Source organism: Megalobrama amblycephala, linkage group LG24 (genome assembly GCF_018812025.1).
Source record: "Megalobrama amblycephala isolate DHTTF-2021 linkage group LG24, ASM1881202v1, whole genome shotgun sequence".
Taxonomy (NCBI): Eukaryota; Metazoa; Chordata; class Actinopteri; order Cypriniformes; family Xenocyprididae; genus Megalobrama; species Megalobrama amblycephala.
The window spans coordinates 32,963,108-32,980,504 of NC_063067.1; the positions used below are offsets into that span (position 1 = coordinate 32,963,108).

The 17,397-nt window shown below is 38.7% G+C and overlaps 2 protein-coding genes across 2 annotated transcripts in view; both read right to left on the minus strand.

The window, feature by feature from the left end:
• LOC125259789 (papilin-like) overlaps positions 1-13,646 on the minus strand; it is a 192,080-nt gene extending 178,434 nt beyond the window's left edge. The window contains exons 1-11 of the mRNA XM_048177709.1: positions 13,466-13,646; positions 8,358-8,507; positions 7,873-8,022; positions 7,115-7,465; positions 6,535-6,684; positions 4,172-4,321; positions 3,704-3,853; positions 3,231-3,380; positions 2,480-2,647; positions 2,024-2,173; positions 1,599-1,748 (exon numbers count right to left, since the gene is read on the minus strand). Of these exons, the coding sequence (XP_048033666.1) occupies positions 1,599-1,748; positions 2,024-2,173; positions 2,480-2,647; positions 3,231-3,380; positions 3,704-3,853; positions 4,172-4,321; positions 6,535-6,684; positions 7,115-7,465; positions 7,873-8,022; positions 8,358-8,507; positions 13,466-13,646 (1,900 nt within the window). The remainder of the gene's footprint in view (positions 1-1,598; positions 1,749-2,023; positions 2,174-2,479; positions 2,648-3,230; positions 3,381-3,703; positions 3,854-4,171; positions 4,322-6,534; positions 6,685-7,114; positions 7,466-7,872; positions 8,023-8,357; positions 8,508-13,465) is intronic.
• A 296-nt stretch (positions 13,647-13,942) lies between these two features.
• The window catches only part of LOC125259791 (prestalk protein-like), an 18,401-nt gene continuing 14,946 nt past the window's right edge, over positions 13,943-17,397 (minus strand). The window contains exon 10 of the mRNA XM_048177710.1: positions 13,943-14,109. Coding sequence (XP_048033667.1) covers positions 13,943-14,109 — 167 coding nt within the window. The remainder of the gene's footprint in view (positions 14,110-17,397) is intronic.

Sequence of the window (17,397 nt, forward strand, 5' to 3'; positions counted from 1 at the left end):
CTCTGCAAAGTACGTCACCCAGATCGTTGATCAGATTGGTTGAAGGACTATCCAATTGCGTGAATAATGCTCGTTGATCACGCCTCTTGTGCAGTAGAAAATACATAGCAGACTCCCCAGACCAATGTTCAATTTTAAATTGAGCTTGGTCTGGTGATAGCCCGACAAGTTTTAGGCTGCAAGGACTTTTGAAATTACTGAAATCATTTGGCCAAGTGATATGAATATGTACGTAATGTGATCAAGACCTGCCTGGAACTAAGGCTGTGACGGTAGACATGACAACCACGTCACCACCGCGGTCATGGATTTTATATATATATATATATATATATATATATATATATATATATATATATATATATATATATATATATTTAAAATCTCAAAAGTCACATTAACCAAAAAATTTCCGTGAAATTTTTTGTTTTTTAGCAGTGACGGAAAAAAAATCTGCAGTCCATCATTTTGACAGATTACTGAGGCTGATGTTGCTTGTAACTGTAATTCCCACCCCTGTACAGTAGGTGGTGAGTGCGCTCCATTGTGGCAGCAAAGTGCGAGTTCAGTCTCCAGAATAAAATGAAAACGATACACACAGGCGAGCACCCAGTTTAAGTCCATTTTATAATAATAAATTTGTAATACTTATAGTTACTTACATAATTAAGTTTCTAATCCAGTTTGTTTCATTTTAAATGGTTTTTGTTATTTTTCTTGCTGACTATAAGTTTATGGTCAATGCTTTTCTGAGGTATGATACGTGCAACACTGATTAAACTGACGTGATACAGATTGCAGATTTTAAGCTACTGTATCTTTCAACATATTTTTTGATTTTCATTCATGTTTATTTCATTCTGTACAGTACTAAAGAGGAAAAGATGATCGTGTTCATTCACGATCCTCGACAAGTGTTCAAGATGAAAAGTGAAAAGTGGCGCAGTCTTTGATGAACGTTCTTTTCATAATATAAATAAATGCATAGCCTATGCCTATTTGCTTATCATGTAAGTTTGTGAATAAAAATGAAAATGTGGATGAAATCAGAAGCTATTAAATGTCTTATTAAAATATAAAAATTAAAATGACGGGTAATAATTGATTATGACGGATTTACGATTACGATCCTGTCCATCAAAATGACGGCGAAATGCAAGTATAACGCAACCTTATATATCTATATCAATATCTATATCAGTTATATACTATATACCCCCCCCCCCCCCCCCCAAAAAAAAAGCATCACTACCACCGACACAGCCCTACCTGGAACTAAGTAATATTTTAATGTAATATGATTTAATATAACATAACGTAATACCTGTAACTGGAGGCATACATTCATGTCCACATCCAGTGCCACAGCATTTCTCATTGTTGGGACAGTCGGTGTCATTGACACAGTACTCGTCACACATTGGTACTATATAATATCTGAGTGGACACACTCCTGGCTTTGCTGTAATACAGACACATGACAGAGAAACCATATCACTGAATGCTGAATGTCTTTTTCACTGGGGTTTTTGGTTCTTATAATATAAGTAATATATTATATAATATAATATAATATAATATAATATAATATAATATACCTGTAACTGGAGGCATACACTGACGTCCACATCCATTGCTGCAGCACTTCTCATCGTTGGCACATTCACTGTCATTGGCACACGACACAAAACTAATCCGGGGACACAATTCTGCTTGACATTTTCTGTTTGGACACACTCCTGGCTTTTCTGTTATACAGACACATGACAGAGAAACCATATCACTGAATGCTGAATGTCTTTTCTCTGGGGTTTTTGTTCTTTAGCTGTTTTAGGCTGTAAGGACCGTTTGAAATAACTGAAATCATTTGGTGAAGTGAAATGGAACTATAATGCGGTCACGACCTGCCTGGAACTACTTTAGCCGTGCGTTTCCCTGAAAATAATTGCACACCTTGGAACATTTGTATGCCAATCAGAATCAAGCATTCAACAGCCCTGCAATATAATATAATATAATATACCTTCAACTGGAGCCATACACTGACGTCCACATCCATTGCTGCAGCATTTCTCATCTTTGGCACAGTCACTGTCATCGGCACACGGCACGAAACTAATCCGGGCACACATTTCTGCTTTATATTGTCTGCGTGGACACACTCCTGGCTTTTCTGTTATACAGAAACATGACAGAGAAACCATATCACTGAATGCTGAATGTCTTTTTCACTAGGGTTTTTGTTCTTTGGCTGTTTTAGGCTGTAAGGACCTTTGAAATAACTGAAATCATTTGGTGAAGTGAAATGGAACTATAATGCAGTCACAACCTGCCTGGAACTACTTTAGCCGTGCGTTTCCTGAAAATAATTGCACACCTTAGAACGTTTGTCAGCCAATCAGAATCAAGCATTCAACAGCCCTGCAGTATAATATATAATATAATATAATATAATATAATATAATATAATATAAAATACCTGCAACTGGAGCCATACACTGACGTCCACATCCGTTGCTGCAGCATTTCTCATTGTTGGCACAGTCACTGTCATTGGCACATGACACGAAACGAATCCGGGCACACATTTCTGCTGCGTATTGTCTGCGTGGACACACTCCTGGTTTTTCTGTTATCGGGGGCTCCGCTAAGGGGGGGAAAGTTAGGATGATTCTAAGGGCCCACGCACTTTTGGGCCCCCAGAGATCGGTTTTATTAGTAGTAACAGTCAGTGGTTTAAGTGGGCCAGTACGCAGTACCGGCATTTCTCGCACACCAGCACTTCTCACATGTTGCCGGTACTCTGAGCGCCCACACACCGAAATGTAGAATCATCAGACTATTAATTTATTGTATACAGTGCGTGTTCTGAGCTTTTATAAGCTGTACGAACTGAACGGATCAATTGTCTGCGCAATATGATTGTGACTGAAGCCCAATTGTTTAATTTTGCATGAGTGGTGTGCGAATCACTGTAGTCGCGTTCACCAGCGTGCTTCAAAAGTGTTAATATTTGCATGAGCGACGCTGATGATAAAATGAGTGACCCATTTGGACTTTATTGAGGATAGTAAAACGCTATGGAGAAAGTCAAACATGATCTAAAACAGCCATTAAAATTACTGATGAAAAGATGGGAAAACATCATCCTGCAAGCTTTTTAAACTCAGATTCAAGCATTCATCAGCCCTGCAGTATAATATAATATAATATAATATAATATAATATACCTATAACTGGAGGCATACACTGACGTCCACATCCATTGCTGCAGCATTTCTCATTGTTGGCACAGTCACTGTCATCGGCACATGACACGAAACTAATCCGGGCACACATTTCTGCTGCATATTTTCTGATTGGACACACTCCTGGCTTTTCTGTAATACAGACACATGACAGAGAAACCATATCACTGAATGCTGAATGTCTTTTTCACTGGGGTTTTTGGTTCTTTTGCTGTTTTAAGCTGTAAGGACCTTTGGAGTAAATTAAATAGTTTGGTGAAGTGATATGGAAGTGTAATGCGGTCAAGACCGGCCTGGAACTACTTTAGCCGTGTATTTGCTCAGTGCATTGAAAACTGCACTGAGCAAATACACTTTTTGAGACTTTTTGCATTGAAAACGGATTATTAAAACTATTTGCACTGATTCATTTAATTAATTAATTTAATTTATTTATATAATATGATATAATATACCTATAACTGGAGGCATACACTGACGTCCACATCCATTGTTGCAGCATTTCTCATCTTTGGCACAGTCACTGTCACCGGCACACGGCACGAAACGAATCCTTGCACACATTTCTGCTTCATATTTTCTGCGTGGACACACTCCTGGCTTTTCTGTTATACAGACACATGACAGAGAAACCATATCACTGAATGCTGAATGTCTTTTTCACTGGGGTTTTTGTTTCTTTTGCTGTTTTAGGCTGTAAAGACCTTTGCAGTGACTGAAATAGTTTGGTGAAGTGATATGGAAGTGTAATGCGGTCAAGACCGGCCTGGAACTACTTTAGCCGTGTATTTGCTCAGTACATTGAAAACTGCACTGAGCAAATACACTTTTTGAGATTTTTTGCATTGAAAACGGATTATTAAAACTATTTGCACTGATTTATTAATTAATTTAATTTATTTATATAATATGATATAATATACCTATAACTGGAGGCATACACTGACGTCCACATCCATTGTTGCAGCATTTCTCTTCTTTGGCACAGTCACTGTCATCGGCACACGGCACGAAACGAATCCTTGCACACATTTCTGCTTCATATTGTCTGATTGGACACTCTCCTGGCTTTTCTGTTATACAGAAACATGACAGAGAAACCATATCACTGAATGCTGAATGTCTTTTTCACTGGGTTTTTCTTTCTTTTGCAGTTTTAGGCTGTAAGGACCTTTGCAGTAACTGAAATAGTTTGGTGAAGTGATATGGAAGTGTAATGCGGTCAAGATCTCCCTGTAACTACTTTAGCCGTGTATTTCACTGAAAATAATTGCAGAGCTTAAAAACATTTGTAAGCCAAACAGATTCAAGCATTCAACAGCCCTGCAGTATTTATATATATAATATATATAATATAATATAATATAATATAATATAATGTAATATAATGTAATATTTAATATAATATAACTAGGGCTGGGTATCGAACTCAATACTTATTAGGTAACAACGGAAGTGCCTCAATACTATCGAGTATTGAAAAGTGTCTTGTCATTCGGTGCCAAACATCGATACCTCAGAACGGAGTCAGGGAGAGGGGGCAGAGAAATTAAGCAAGTAATAACGTTGCACTACATTGTTATTTATATCAAAATATATAAAACTATGCGCACGAGAGAGACCCTATGTGCGAGAGAGCGAGTGAATCAACGGTTTCACTTTCATTTTATCTCCGAAAAGGACGGATGAGAACCGGCTGTTTATGTGAGCAGCCCCACACAGCAGGAGACTCCTAGGTGGATCCGCATTCAAGTCGCCAAACCCGCGTGACTGTCACATTCGTTTTGGCGCCACCCAGAGGATCAGCTCCGCCTCCGGGCGGTGCCGTAAATTCTGCTGTCAATCAGCAGATCCTGAGTGGACCCATGTCAGATCCACGGACGCGCACGCGCCTTTACTGTAACGGTTGTATCAATTTGCGGGTCCCAAACCGACCCACCACGGAGGTAAGGTTTTAATCGCGGATGCGGGGTGGATGCAGCGCGGAGCCACAGCGGGTCTGCGATCCGCCTTCGTTGCGGTTCCGTCATTGCGCGTAAGTGGACGCCGATACGGGTCCGTTCGCGGATACGTTCCGGAAGCCGCGATACCTCCGCGGCCGATCCTCCCCGGAGTCCTTTTGCTGTGTGGGGCCGGTTCACTACAGATACTGTGAACAGAAAACAGAAGTGTCGCACTGCCTGCAGAAACAGCGGGACGCGCAATGTTTTTTTTTAGACTAGTTATGGACAGGTATAATACACAGCAGCGTTACATCAGCATTCGTTCCTCAAATCTATGGAAACACGCGACCGGTTCGTGACGGGCTCTAGTTTGCCTGCACGAGCACAGACTCTGGCTCCAGAACGCAAACAATTCTGGTGGAAAAGGGGTATCAGCATCCTCCTGATACTGCCATTACTTGGCCGTCGGGCCAAGTAATAAAAAAAACAACAACATTCCAATAAATTGCGGGTGGATGAGAGATGAATCATTAATGTGTTGATTTTAATAAAGACACAGAACTCTCATTTCACTGTAAGACGCAACGAACATGCGTCACTCTTACTTTCTCTTTGAACTGAACGCATTTCTCTTCTGCGAAAATCAATCAAGGAAAACGTGTGCCTAGAGCACCTTCCAGTGGTCATTATATAAAACACAAAGAGATATTGCTTTATAACTTAACAGCTTTAACTAAAAATATACACAAGCTTAACTAACAGAAATCATATAATTATATGTCCAGCAATGATGTAAGGAAAAGCCTGTTTTTAGGCTGTTAAGGAAATGAAATTTAAGCCAAATAAGAACTTCAATTTGAAATAAATGTTTTTTTTTTAAGCAGCCTACTTCAGTGTGATAAGTTAGCATATCATCATGCTTAACACTGAGAATTTTAATAATTGTAATGTGATGATCAGATGCAGATAATTGGATAAATCAGAAAATATTATCGGACAGTTGGCGTGTGGATGCACAGACTTTGTCTTTGTTCAATTTGCACAATGAACATGGGTTGGAGCTCTTTATTTTGAACTCTCAAAGTGCACCAAATGAATGAATTTATCATTAAAATGTACAAAATTTTCTATGTATATTGTTAATAATAATAATAATAATAATAATAATAATTTTTATTTTTTTGAAGAACAACAATTGCTCAGTGATTTAAAAAGATCTGCAGTGAGCCTCAGATACTGACTTTTTGCATTGAAAACTGAACTTTATTAAAACTATTTGCACTGATTTATTTAATTAATTAATTAATTTTATTAATTAATTTATATAATATAATATAATATACCTATAACTGGAGGCATACACTGACGTCCACATCCATTGTTGCAGCATTTCTCATCTTTGGCACAGTCACTGTCATCGGCACACGGCACGAAACGAATCCTTGCACACATTTCTGCTTCATATTTTCTGCGTGGACACACTCCTGGCTTTTCTGTTATACAGACACATGACAGAGAAACCATATCACTGAATGCTGAATGTCTTTTTCACTGGGGTTTTTGTTTCTTTTACTGTTTTAGGCTGTAAGGACCTTTGCAGTAACTGAAATAGTTTGGTGAAGTGATATGGAAGTGTAATGCGGTCAAGATCTGCCTGTAACTACTTTAGCTGTGTATTTCACTGAAAATAATTGCAGTTTAGAACATTTGTAAGCCAAACAGATTCAAGCATTCAACAGCCCTGCAGCATAATATAATATAATATAATATATCATATCATATCATATCATATCATATCATATAATATACTGCACTGAGCAAATACACTTTTTGAGACTTTTTGCATTGAAAACGGATTATTAAAACTATTTGCACTAATTTATTAATTAATTTAATTTATATATATAATATGATATAATATACCTATAACTGGAGGCATACACTGACGTCCACATCCGTTGCTGCAGCATTTCTCATCGTTGGCACAGTCACTGTCATTGGCACATGACACGAAACGAATCTGGGCACACATTTCTGCTGCGTATTGTCTGCGTGGACACACTCCTGGCTTTTCTGTTATCGGGGGCTCCGCTAAGGGGGGGAAAGTTAAGATGATTCTAAGGGCCCACGCACTTTTGGGCTCCCAGAGATCGGTTTTATTAGTAGTAACAGTCAGTGCTCGAAGTGGGCCAGTACGCAGTACCGGCACTTCTCGCACACCAGCACTTCTCACATGTTGCCGGTACTCTGAGCGCCCACACACCGAAATGTAGAATCATCAGACTATTAATTTATTGCATACAGTGCGTGTTCTGAGCTTTTATAAGCTGTACGAACTGAACGGATCAATTGTCTGCACAAAATGACTGTGACTGAAGCCCAATTGTTTAATTTTGCATGAGTGGTGCACGAATCACTGTAGTCGCGTTCACCAGCGTGCTTCAAAAGTGTTAATATTTGCATGAGCAACGCTGTTGATAAAATGAGTGACCCATTTGGACTTTGAGGATAGTAAAACGCTATGGAAAAAGTCAAACATGATCTAAAACAGCCATTAAAATGACTGATGAAAAGATGGGAAAACATCATCCTGCAAGCTTTTTAAACTCAGATTCAAGCATTCATCAGCCCTGCAATATAATATAATATAATATAATATAATATAATATAATATAATATACCTATAACTGGAGGCATACACTGACGTCCACATCCATTGCTACAGCATTTCTCATTGTTGGCACAGTCACTGTCATCAGCACATGACACGAAACTGATCCGGGCACACATTTCTGCTGCATATTGTTTGACTGGACACACTCCTGGCTTTTCTGTAATACAGACACATGACAGAGAAACCATATCACTGAATGCTGAATGTCTTTTTCACTGGGGTTTTTGGTTCTTTTGCTGTTTTAGGCTGTAAAGACCTTTGCAGTAACTGAAATAGTTTGGTGAAGTGATATGGAAGTGTAATGCGGTCAAGACCGGCCTGGAACTACTTTAGCCGTGTATTTGCTCAGTGCATTGAAAACTGCACTGAGCAAATACACTTTTTGGGACTTTTTGCATTGAAAACTGATTATTAAAACTATTTGCACTGATTTATTTAATTAATTAATTTATTTATTTATTTAATTTATTTATATAATATGATATAATATACCTATAACTGGAGGCATACACTGACGTCCACATCCATTGTTGCAGCATTTCTCATCTTTGGCACAGTCACTGTCATCGTCACACGGCACGAAACGAATCCTTGCACACATTTCTGCTTCATATTTTCTGCGTGGACACACTCCTGGCTTTTCTGTTATACAGACACATGACAGAGAAACCATATCACTGAATGCTGAATGTCTTTTTCACTGGGGTTTTTGGTTCTTTTGCTGTTTTAGGCTGTAAGGACCTTTGCAGTAACTGAAATAGTTTGGTGAAGTGATATGGAAGTGTAATGCGGTCAAGATCTGCCTGTAACTACTTTAGTTTGTAAGGTAGCCAAGACAACAGCAAGCCTTGACGCGCTGTGCTACTGTTAGCGGATGTGTGCCGAGACAAATAAATATGTTCGGTCTTTGCTGAGACATTATTATTGTTATTTATATTAGCCTATTATATATTGCCCAAACGTATTTACCCCATCGCCAGCTCTTCTAATGGTCAGCTATCGGAATGTCTGAAGTTCTTTTCCAAATGTAGCCTAGCCAATAAGTCTAGTTATTTCTTTATTCTTTTACTGTAACTACATGAATTTAGTTTAGGCCTACATCATTTGATGCACCGATCGGAATTACTGAAAATTTGCGGCCGAAACAGCAATTTACGCGCTTGTCTAGAAGGGAACCTTATACGCAAATTTGTGTCTAACTTAGAATTTAGACCAGTTAAAAATATATTGTTAGACCAAAAATATCTTATAAATTAATTAGGTAATAAAGACATGTAACAAAGAAATTTAATAAAAACAGAAAGAAGTCTATTGCTTCAGCCCTCAAAGGCCGCGGAAACATGGATTCGTTTGTTACGCACTTTAATCCATTCCACACCCGACGTTCATGGTTTTCTTCCTATTTATTAAATATAGGGTTAGGCAATTGGTTGATGAAACACTGATTGAAAATAAGATATAATTTCTACAAAATGAAATTAACTTTAAAGAAAGACTTACTATAAAACAAAACTTAATGAAGTGGTCAAACTCATGTCTAACCCGCTGCATGTCTCCCGACATTGCACATCCGTCATGCTATTCACTTTTCATAATCAACATAGGTGACATTTAAAAAAAAATATAATAATATTAGGCTATAGCCCAATATTTAAATATAAATATGAAACTAAATTGGCTACATTTTTATCCCTCTGGCCGACGAATGCGCCGACGCGTTCTGATGGATTTTTTTCCTCATGACAGCTGAAACAACTTAAAACAGGCCTTCCGTCATTTTTGGCAATAGCCTACAGATTAGTGCAAGACTACAAATTGTCTACTTTTTTACATTTTATTTTATATTTACGCTCACAATAACAACGACACCTTGTAGGCTACTTTTGTAAAACAGAATAAATGAAAAACAGGGTGCGCTTTCAGCTGTCTCTCTGCGAGAATCTTTCTGAAACTCAAAAAAAATCTCAAAAATTAATTTAAACTCGGCGAATAACACCTAAAAGAAAGAAACATCTCCATTTGATAAGAAATTTGTAGGTCTGTGTTAAATAAGAGGCGATCTATCCGCTGGAACGTGTTGTTTCTGAAATCATGGCCAGTGCTCGTTGCGGCTGTTATCCGTTCTCTTGGCGCTCCTTTGGTTTTAAAGGTCCCGTTCTTCGTGATCCCATGTTTCAAACTTTAGTTAGTGTGTAATGTTGTTGTTAGAGTATAAATAAAATCTGTAAAATTTTAAAGCTCAAAGTTCAGTGCCAAGCGAGATATTTTATTTAACAGAAGTCGCCTACATCGAACGGCCAGTTTGGACTACATCCCTCTACTTCCTTCTTTAATGACGTCACTAAAACAGTTTTTTGACTAACCTCCGCCCACAGGAATACACAAGAGTTGCGTTTGTAGAGTGTGTTTGTCGCCATGTCGTCGAAACGCTGTTATTTTCATGCCGCAGTCCAATCACCGGGTCTGATTCTGGCTCAAATTGATAGGGTAAAATTAAAGACATGTTTACAATAACACTGAGCACGTGCATCTCCACGTTATGGTAAGAGGCGTGACCTTTCCGGGCAAGGTTCGCTAAGCTGCTGTCGAATCACAACACAGGAACCGCTGGCACAATCAGAACTCGTTACGTATTTCTGAAGGAGGGACTTCATAGAACAAGGAAGTCATCAGCCCGTTTTTATGACAGTGGAAACAGCGGTATACAGATAAGTAAATTATGTCAAAAATACTGTGTTTTTTTGCACGCGAAACATGAACACATGTTATATTGCACACTATAAACACAATCAAAGCTTCAAAAAAAAACACGAAAAACGGGACTTTTAATGAGTAAATTAGCCTAAATATTTATTCCTGCCGGTATTTTAGTCTGCGATATCAAAATCACTAAACATTATATAGGCCTATCATATAGGCTAGGCTATAATATTATTTGATAATAACATCAAATGAATCAATGCAATGATAATTCACCACGATTCACTGTTAAATCAGTTTTTGTAAACTGTGGGGCAGATGGACTCAGGTGCAAAACAAATTTTAACACATGACATCACTGCTAATGGGAGGGGCCCCATCTCATTCTTTGCGGGGGGGCCTCACAGACTTGCGGTACGCCACTGGCTATAATACAGTTCACTGTTGTTCAGCTGAAGCTTTTCCGCGCTCGTTTGACTTGCGGCTAGCGCTGAGGCGAAGGTGGAATGCGCGTCTGAAAAGTGTCCCGTTTGTTGTGGTCGTAAATAGACAGTTCGATATAAAAGCAGCATTTTACTTGCCGATGTTTTAAAAAATATTTTTATTTTTGGTTTTTTTTTATGCTCTGTTGGTGGTTTGTGGAGTAGCATCACCTGAGGGGGATTAGACAAATGTTGAATTAGAGACGGTAAAAGTGAGTGGGTCCAATATCATTGGTCTTAAAAAGTGGGTGGGTCTTGTCCCACCCACATACAATGGTTCCGACGCCCATGTGGAAGTGTAATGCGGTCAAGACCGGCCTGGAACTACTTTAGCCGTGTATTTCACTGAAAATAATTGCACAGCTTAGAACATTTGTCAGCCAAACAGATCCAAGCATTCAACAGCCCTGCAGTATTTATTTAATATAATATAATATAATATAATATAATATAATATAATATAATATAATATAATATAATATAATATAATATAATATAATATTTAATATAATATAATATAACTAGGGCTGGGTATCGAACTCAATACTTTTTAGGTAATGACCGAAGTGCCTCAATACTATCGAGTATTGAAAAGTGTCTTGTCATTCAGTGCCAAACATTGATACCTCAGAACGGAGTCGGGGAGAGGGGGCGGAGAAATTAAGCAAGTAATAACGTTGCACTACATTGTTATTTATATCTAAATATATAAAACTATGCGCACGAGAGAGACCCTATGTGCGAGAGAGCGAGTGAATCAACGGTTTCACTTTCATTTTATCTCCAAAAAGGACGGATGAGAACCGGCTGTTTATGTGAGCAGCCCCACACAGCAGGAGACTCCTAGGTGGATCCGCATTCAAGTCGCCAAACCCGCGTGACTGTCACATTCGTTTTGGCGCCGCCCAGAGGATCAGCTCCGCCTCCGAGCGGCGCCGTAAATTCTGCTGTCAATCAGCAGATCCTGAGTGGACCCATGTCAGATCCACGGACGCGCACGTGCCTTTACTGTAACGGTTGTATCAGTTTGCGGGTCCCAAACCGACCCACCACGGAGGTAAGGTTTTAATCGCGGATGCGGGGTGGATGCAGCGCGGAGCCACAGCGGGTCTGCGATCCGCCTTCGTTGCGGATCCGTCATTGCGTAAGTGGACGCCGATACGGGTCCGTTCGCGGATACGTTCCGGAAGCCGCGATACCTCCGTGGCCGATCCTCCCCGGAGTCCTTTTGCTGTGTGGGGCCGGTTCACTACAGATAATGTGAACAGAAAACAGAAGTGTCGCACTGCCTGCAGAAACAGCGGGACGCGCAATGTTTTTTTTAGACTAGTTATGGACAGGTATAATACACAGCAGCGTTACATCAGCGTTCGTTCCTCAAATCTATGGAAACACGCGACCGGTTCGTGACGGGCTCTAGTTCGCCTGCACGAGCACAGACTCTGGCTCCAGAACGCAAACAATTCTGGTGGAAAAGGGGTATCAGCATCCTCCTGATACTGCCATACTGCGGATAACCCGCGGATCGGGCCAAGTAATAAAAAAAACAACAACATTCCAATAAATTGCGGGTGGATGAGAGATGAATCATTAATGTGTTGATTTTAATAAAGACACAGAACTCTCATTTCACTGTAAGACGCAACGAATGTGCGTCACTCTTACTTTCTCTTTGAACTGAACGCATTTCTCTTCTGCGAAAATCAATCAAGGAAAACGTGTGCCTAGAGCACCTTCCAGTGGTCATTATATAAAACACAAAGAGATATTGCTTTATAACTTAACAGCTTTAACTAAAAATATACACAAGCTTAACTAACAGAAATCATATAATTATATGTCCAGCAATGATGTAAGGAAACAGTGACAATTTAAGGTTTAAGGGAGGAAAGCCTGTTTTTAGGCTGTTAAGGAAATGAAATTAAGCCAAATAAGAACTTCAATTTGAAATAAATGTGTTTTTTTAAGCAGCCTACTTCAGTGTGATAAGTTAGCATATCATCATGCTTAACACTGAGAATTTTAATAATTGTAATGTGATGATCAGATGCAGATAATCGGATAAATCAGAAAATATCATCGGACAGTTGGCGTGTGGATGCACAGACTTTGTCTTTGTTCAATTTGCACAATGAACATGGGTTGGAGCTCTTTATTTTGAACTCTCAAAGTGCACCAAATGAATGAATTTATCCTTAAAATGTTCAAAATTTTCTATGTATATTGTTAATAATAATAATAATTTTTATTTTATTTTTTTGAAGAACAACAATTGCTCAGTGATTTAAAAAGATCTGCAGTGAGCCTCACATACTGACTTTTTGCATTGAAAACTGAACTTTATTAAAACTATTTGCACTGATTTATTTAATTAATTAATTTAATTAAATTTATATAATATAATATAATATAATATACCTATAACTGGAGGCATACACTGACGTCCACATCCATTGTTGCAGCATTTCTCATCTTTGGCACAGTCACTGTCATCGGCACATGACACGAAACGAATCCTTGCACACATTTCTGCTTCGTATTTTCTGCGTGGACACACTCCTGGCTTTTCTGTTATACAGACACATGACAGAGAAACCATATCACTTAATGCTGAATGTCTTTTTCACTGGGGTTTTTGTTTCTTTTGCTGTTTTAGGCTGTAAGGACCTTTGCAGTAACTGAAATAGTTTGGTGAAGTGATATGGAAGTGTAATGCGGTCAAGACCGGCCTGGAACTACTTTAGCCGTGTATTTGCTCAGTGCATTGAAAACTGCACTGAGCAATTATACTTTTTGAGACTTTTTGCATTGAAAACTGATTATTAAAACTATATGCACTGATTTATTTAATTAATTAATTAATTTAATTTATTTATATAATATGATATAATATACCTATAACTGGAGGCATACACTGACGTCCACATCCGTTGCTGCAGCATTTCTCATCGTTGGCACAGTCACTGTCATTGGCACATGACACGAAACGAATCTGGGCACACATTTCTGCTGCATATGTCTGCGTGGACACACTCCTGGCTTTTCTGTTATCGGGGGCTCCGCTAAGGGGGGGAAAGTTAGGATGATTCTAAGGGCCCACGCACTTTTGGGCCCCCAGAGATCGGTTTTATTAGTAGTAACAGTCAGTGCTCGAAGTGGGCCAGTACGCAGTACCGGCACTTCTCGCACACCAGCACTTCTCACATGTTGCCGGTACTCTGAGCGCCCACACACCGAAATGTAGAATCATCAGACTATTAATTTATTGTATACAGTGCGTGTTCTGAGCTTTTATAAGCTGTACGAACTGAACGGATCAATTGTCTGCACAATATGACTGTGACTGAAGCCCAATTGTTTAATTTTGCATGAGTGGTGCACGAATCACTGTAGTCGTGTCACCAGCGCGCTTCAAAAGTGTTAATATTTGCATGAGCGACGCTGATGATAAAATGAGTGACCCATTTGGACTTTGAGGATAGTAAAACATTATGGGAAAAGTCAAACATGATCTAAAACAGCCATTAAAATGACTGATGAAAAGATGGGAAAACATCATCCTGCAAGCTTTTTAAACTCAGATTCAAGCATTCATCAGCCCTGCAGTATAGTATAATATAAATAATATAATATAATATAATATAATATAATATAATATAATATACCTATAACTGGAGGCATACACTGACGTCCACATCCATTGTTGCAGCATTTCTCATCTTTGGCACAGTCACTGTCATCGTCACATGACACGAAACGAATCCTTGCACACATTTCTGCTTCATATTTTCTGCGTGGACACACTCCTGGCTTTTCTGTTATACAGACACATGACAGAGAAACCACATCACTGAATGCTGAATGTCTTTTTCACTGGGGTTTTTGGTTCTTTTGCTGTTTTATGCTTTAAAGACCTTTGCCGTAACTGAAATAGTTTGGTGAAAGTGATATGGAAGTGTAATGCGGTCAAGATCTGCCTGTAACTACTTTAGCCGTGTATTTCACTGAAAATAATTGCAGTTTAGAACATTTGTAAGCCAAACAGATTCAAGCATTCAACAGCCCTGCAGTATAATATAATATAATATAATATAATATAATATAATATAATATAATATAATATAATATAATATAATATAATATACCTATAACTGGAGGCATACACTGACGTCCACATCCGTTGTTTGCAGCATTTCTCATCTTTGGCACAGTCACTGTCATCGTCACATGACACGAAACGAATCCTTGCACACATTTCTGCTTCATATTTTCTGCGTGGACACACTCCTGGCTTTTCTGTTATACAGACACATGACAGAGAAACCATATCACTGAATGCTGAATGTCTTTTTCACTGGGGGTTTTTGTTTCTTTTGCTGTTTTAGGCTTTAAAGACCTTTGTAGTAACTGAAATAGTTTGGTGAAGTGATATGGAAGTGTAATGCGGTCAAGACCGGCCTGGAACTACTTTAGCCGTGTATTTCACTGAAAATAATTGCAGTTTAGAACATTTGTAAGCAAAACAGATTCAAGCATTCAACAGCCCTGCAGTATAATATAATATAATATAATATAATATAATATAATATAATATAATATACCTATAACTGGAGGCAACCGGGGGGAAAGTTAGGATGATTCTAAGGGCCCATGCACTTTTGGGCCCCCAGAGATCAGTTTTATTAGTAGTAACAGTTAGTGCTCGAAGTGGGCCAGTACGCAGTACCGGCACTTCTCGCACACCAGCACTTCTCACATGTTGCCGGTACTCTGAGTGCCCACACACCGAAATGTAGAATCTAGGGCTGAAACGATTCATCGAGTTACTCGATTAGCTCGATTACAAAAATTCCTCGAGGCAAAAACTCTGCCTCGAAGGCTCGTTAAATTCCTATGACGCGCACTATACGCGCAGGGATCTGATTTACACGGACCGTTGTTCAATGTTCAGGAAGCACACCATAGCGCGTGATACATTTTGAATTTAGTTGGCGCGATGGCGGAGAGTAAAGATGTCCATAAACGGCAGAGAATGTCTAAAGTTTGGGATCATTACATTCTTAAAAAAAAAAGAGAACAAGGTGCAATGTGTCTACAGCAAAGTAGACCTGGCATTCCACAGCAGTACGACTTCAATAATTCAGCATCTGAACCGAAAACATCCACTCCATGCTGTTTCACAAAGCGTCGCTGAAAAACAATGTAACGTAGCCTAAGCCTATACATTGATGTTCGCTGATTTTAATCCCATACTGTATTTGCAGCGATGTTGTGATGCGGTTTGACTAGATATGATGTTTAGCTTTGATGTTTTTAAGTAGTAAACGTATTCACGTTCAATTGCAAGAGCCTAAAACAAGAACCCCTTCACACACACACACACACACACACACACACACACACACACACACACACACACACACACACACACACACACACACACACACACACACAGTTGGAGTTGGAATCAAGTCCTCTGTTTTTTTTGTTGTTTTTTTTAGAAATAAAAGCCAAATGCTTGATCATTTTACAGCCACATCATTTTCGCTATGCATTATTTGTTTTGGTTGTTTAAAAACACAGACAAAAAAAAATCTGATTAATCGATTAATCGATCGATTAAGTGCTAGATTAATCGATTACAAAAAGAATCGATAGCTACAGCCCTAGTAGAATCATCAGACTATTAATTTATTGTATACAGTGCGTGTTCTGAGCTTTTATAAGCTGTACGAACTGAACGGATCAATTGTCTGCACAATATGACTGTGACTGAAGCCCAATTGTTTAATTTTGCATGAGTGGTGCACGAATCACTGTAGTCGCGTTCACCAGCGCGCTTCAAAAGTGTTAATATTTGCATGAGCGACGCTGATGATAAAATGAGTGACCCATTTGGACTTTGAGGATAGTAAAACACTATGGAAAAGTCAAACATGATCTAAAACAGCCATTAAAATGACTGATGAAAAGATGGGAAAACATCATCCTGCAAGCTTTTTAAACTCAGATTCAAGCATTCATCAGCCCTGCAGTATAATATAATATAATATAATATAATATAATATAATATAATATAATATAAATAATATAATATAATATAATATACCTATAACTGGAGGCATACACTGACGTCCACATCCATTGTTGCAGCATTTCTCATCTTTGGCACAGTCACTGTCATCGTCACATGACACGAAACGAATCCTCGCACACATTTCTGCTTCATATTTTCTGCGTGGACACACTCCTGGCTTTTCTGTTATACAGACACATGACAGAGAAACCATATCACTGAATGCTGAATGTCTTTTTCACTGGGGTTTTTGTTTCTTTTGCTGTTTTAGGCT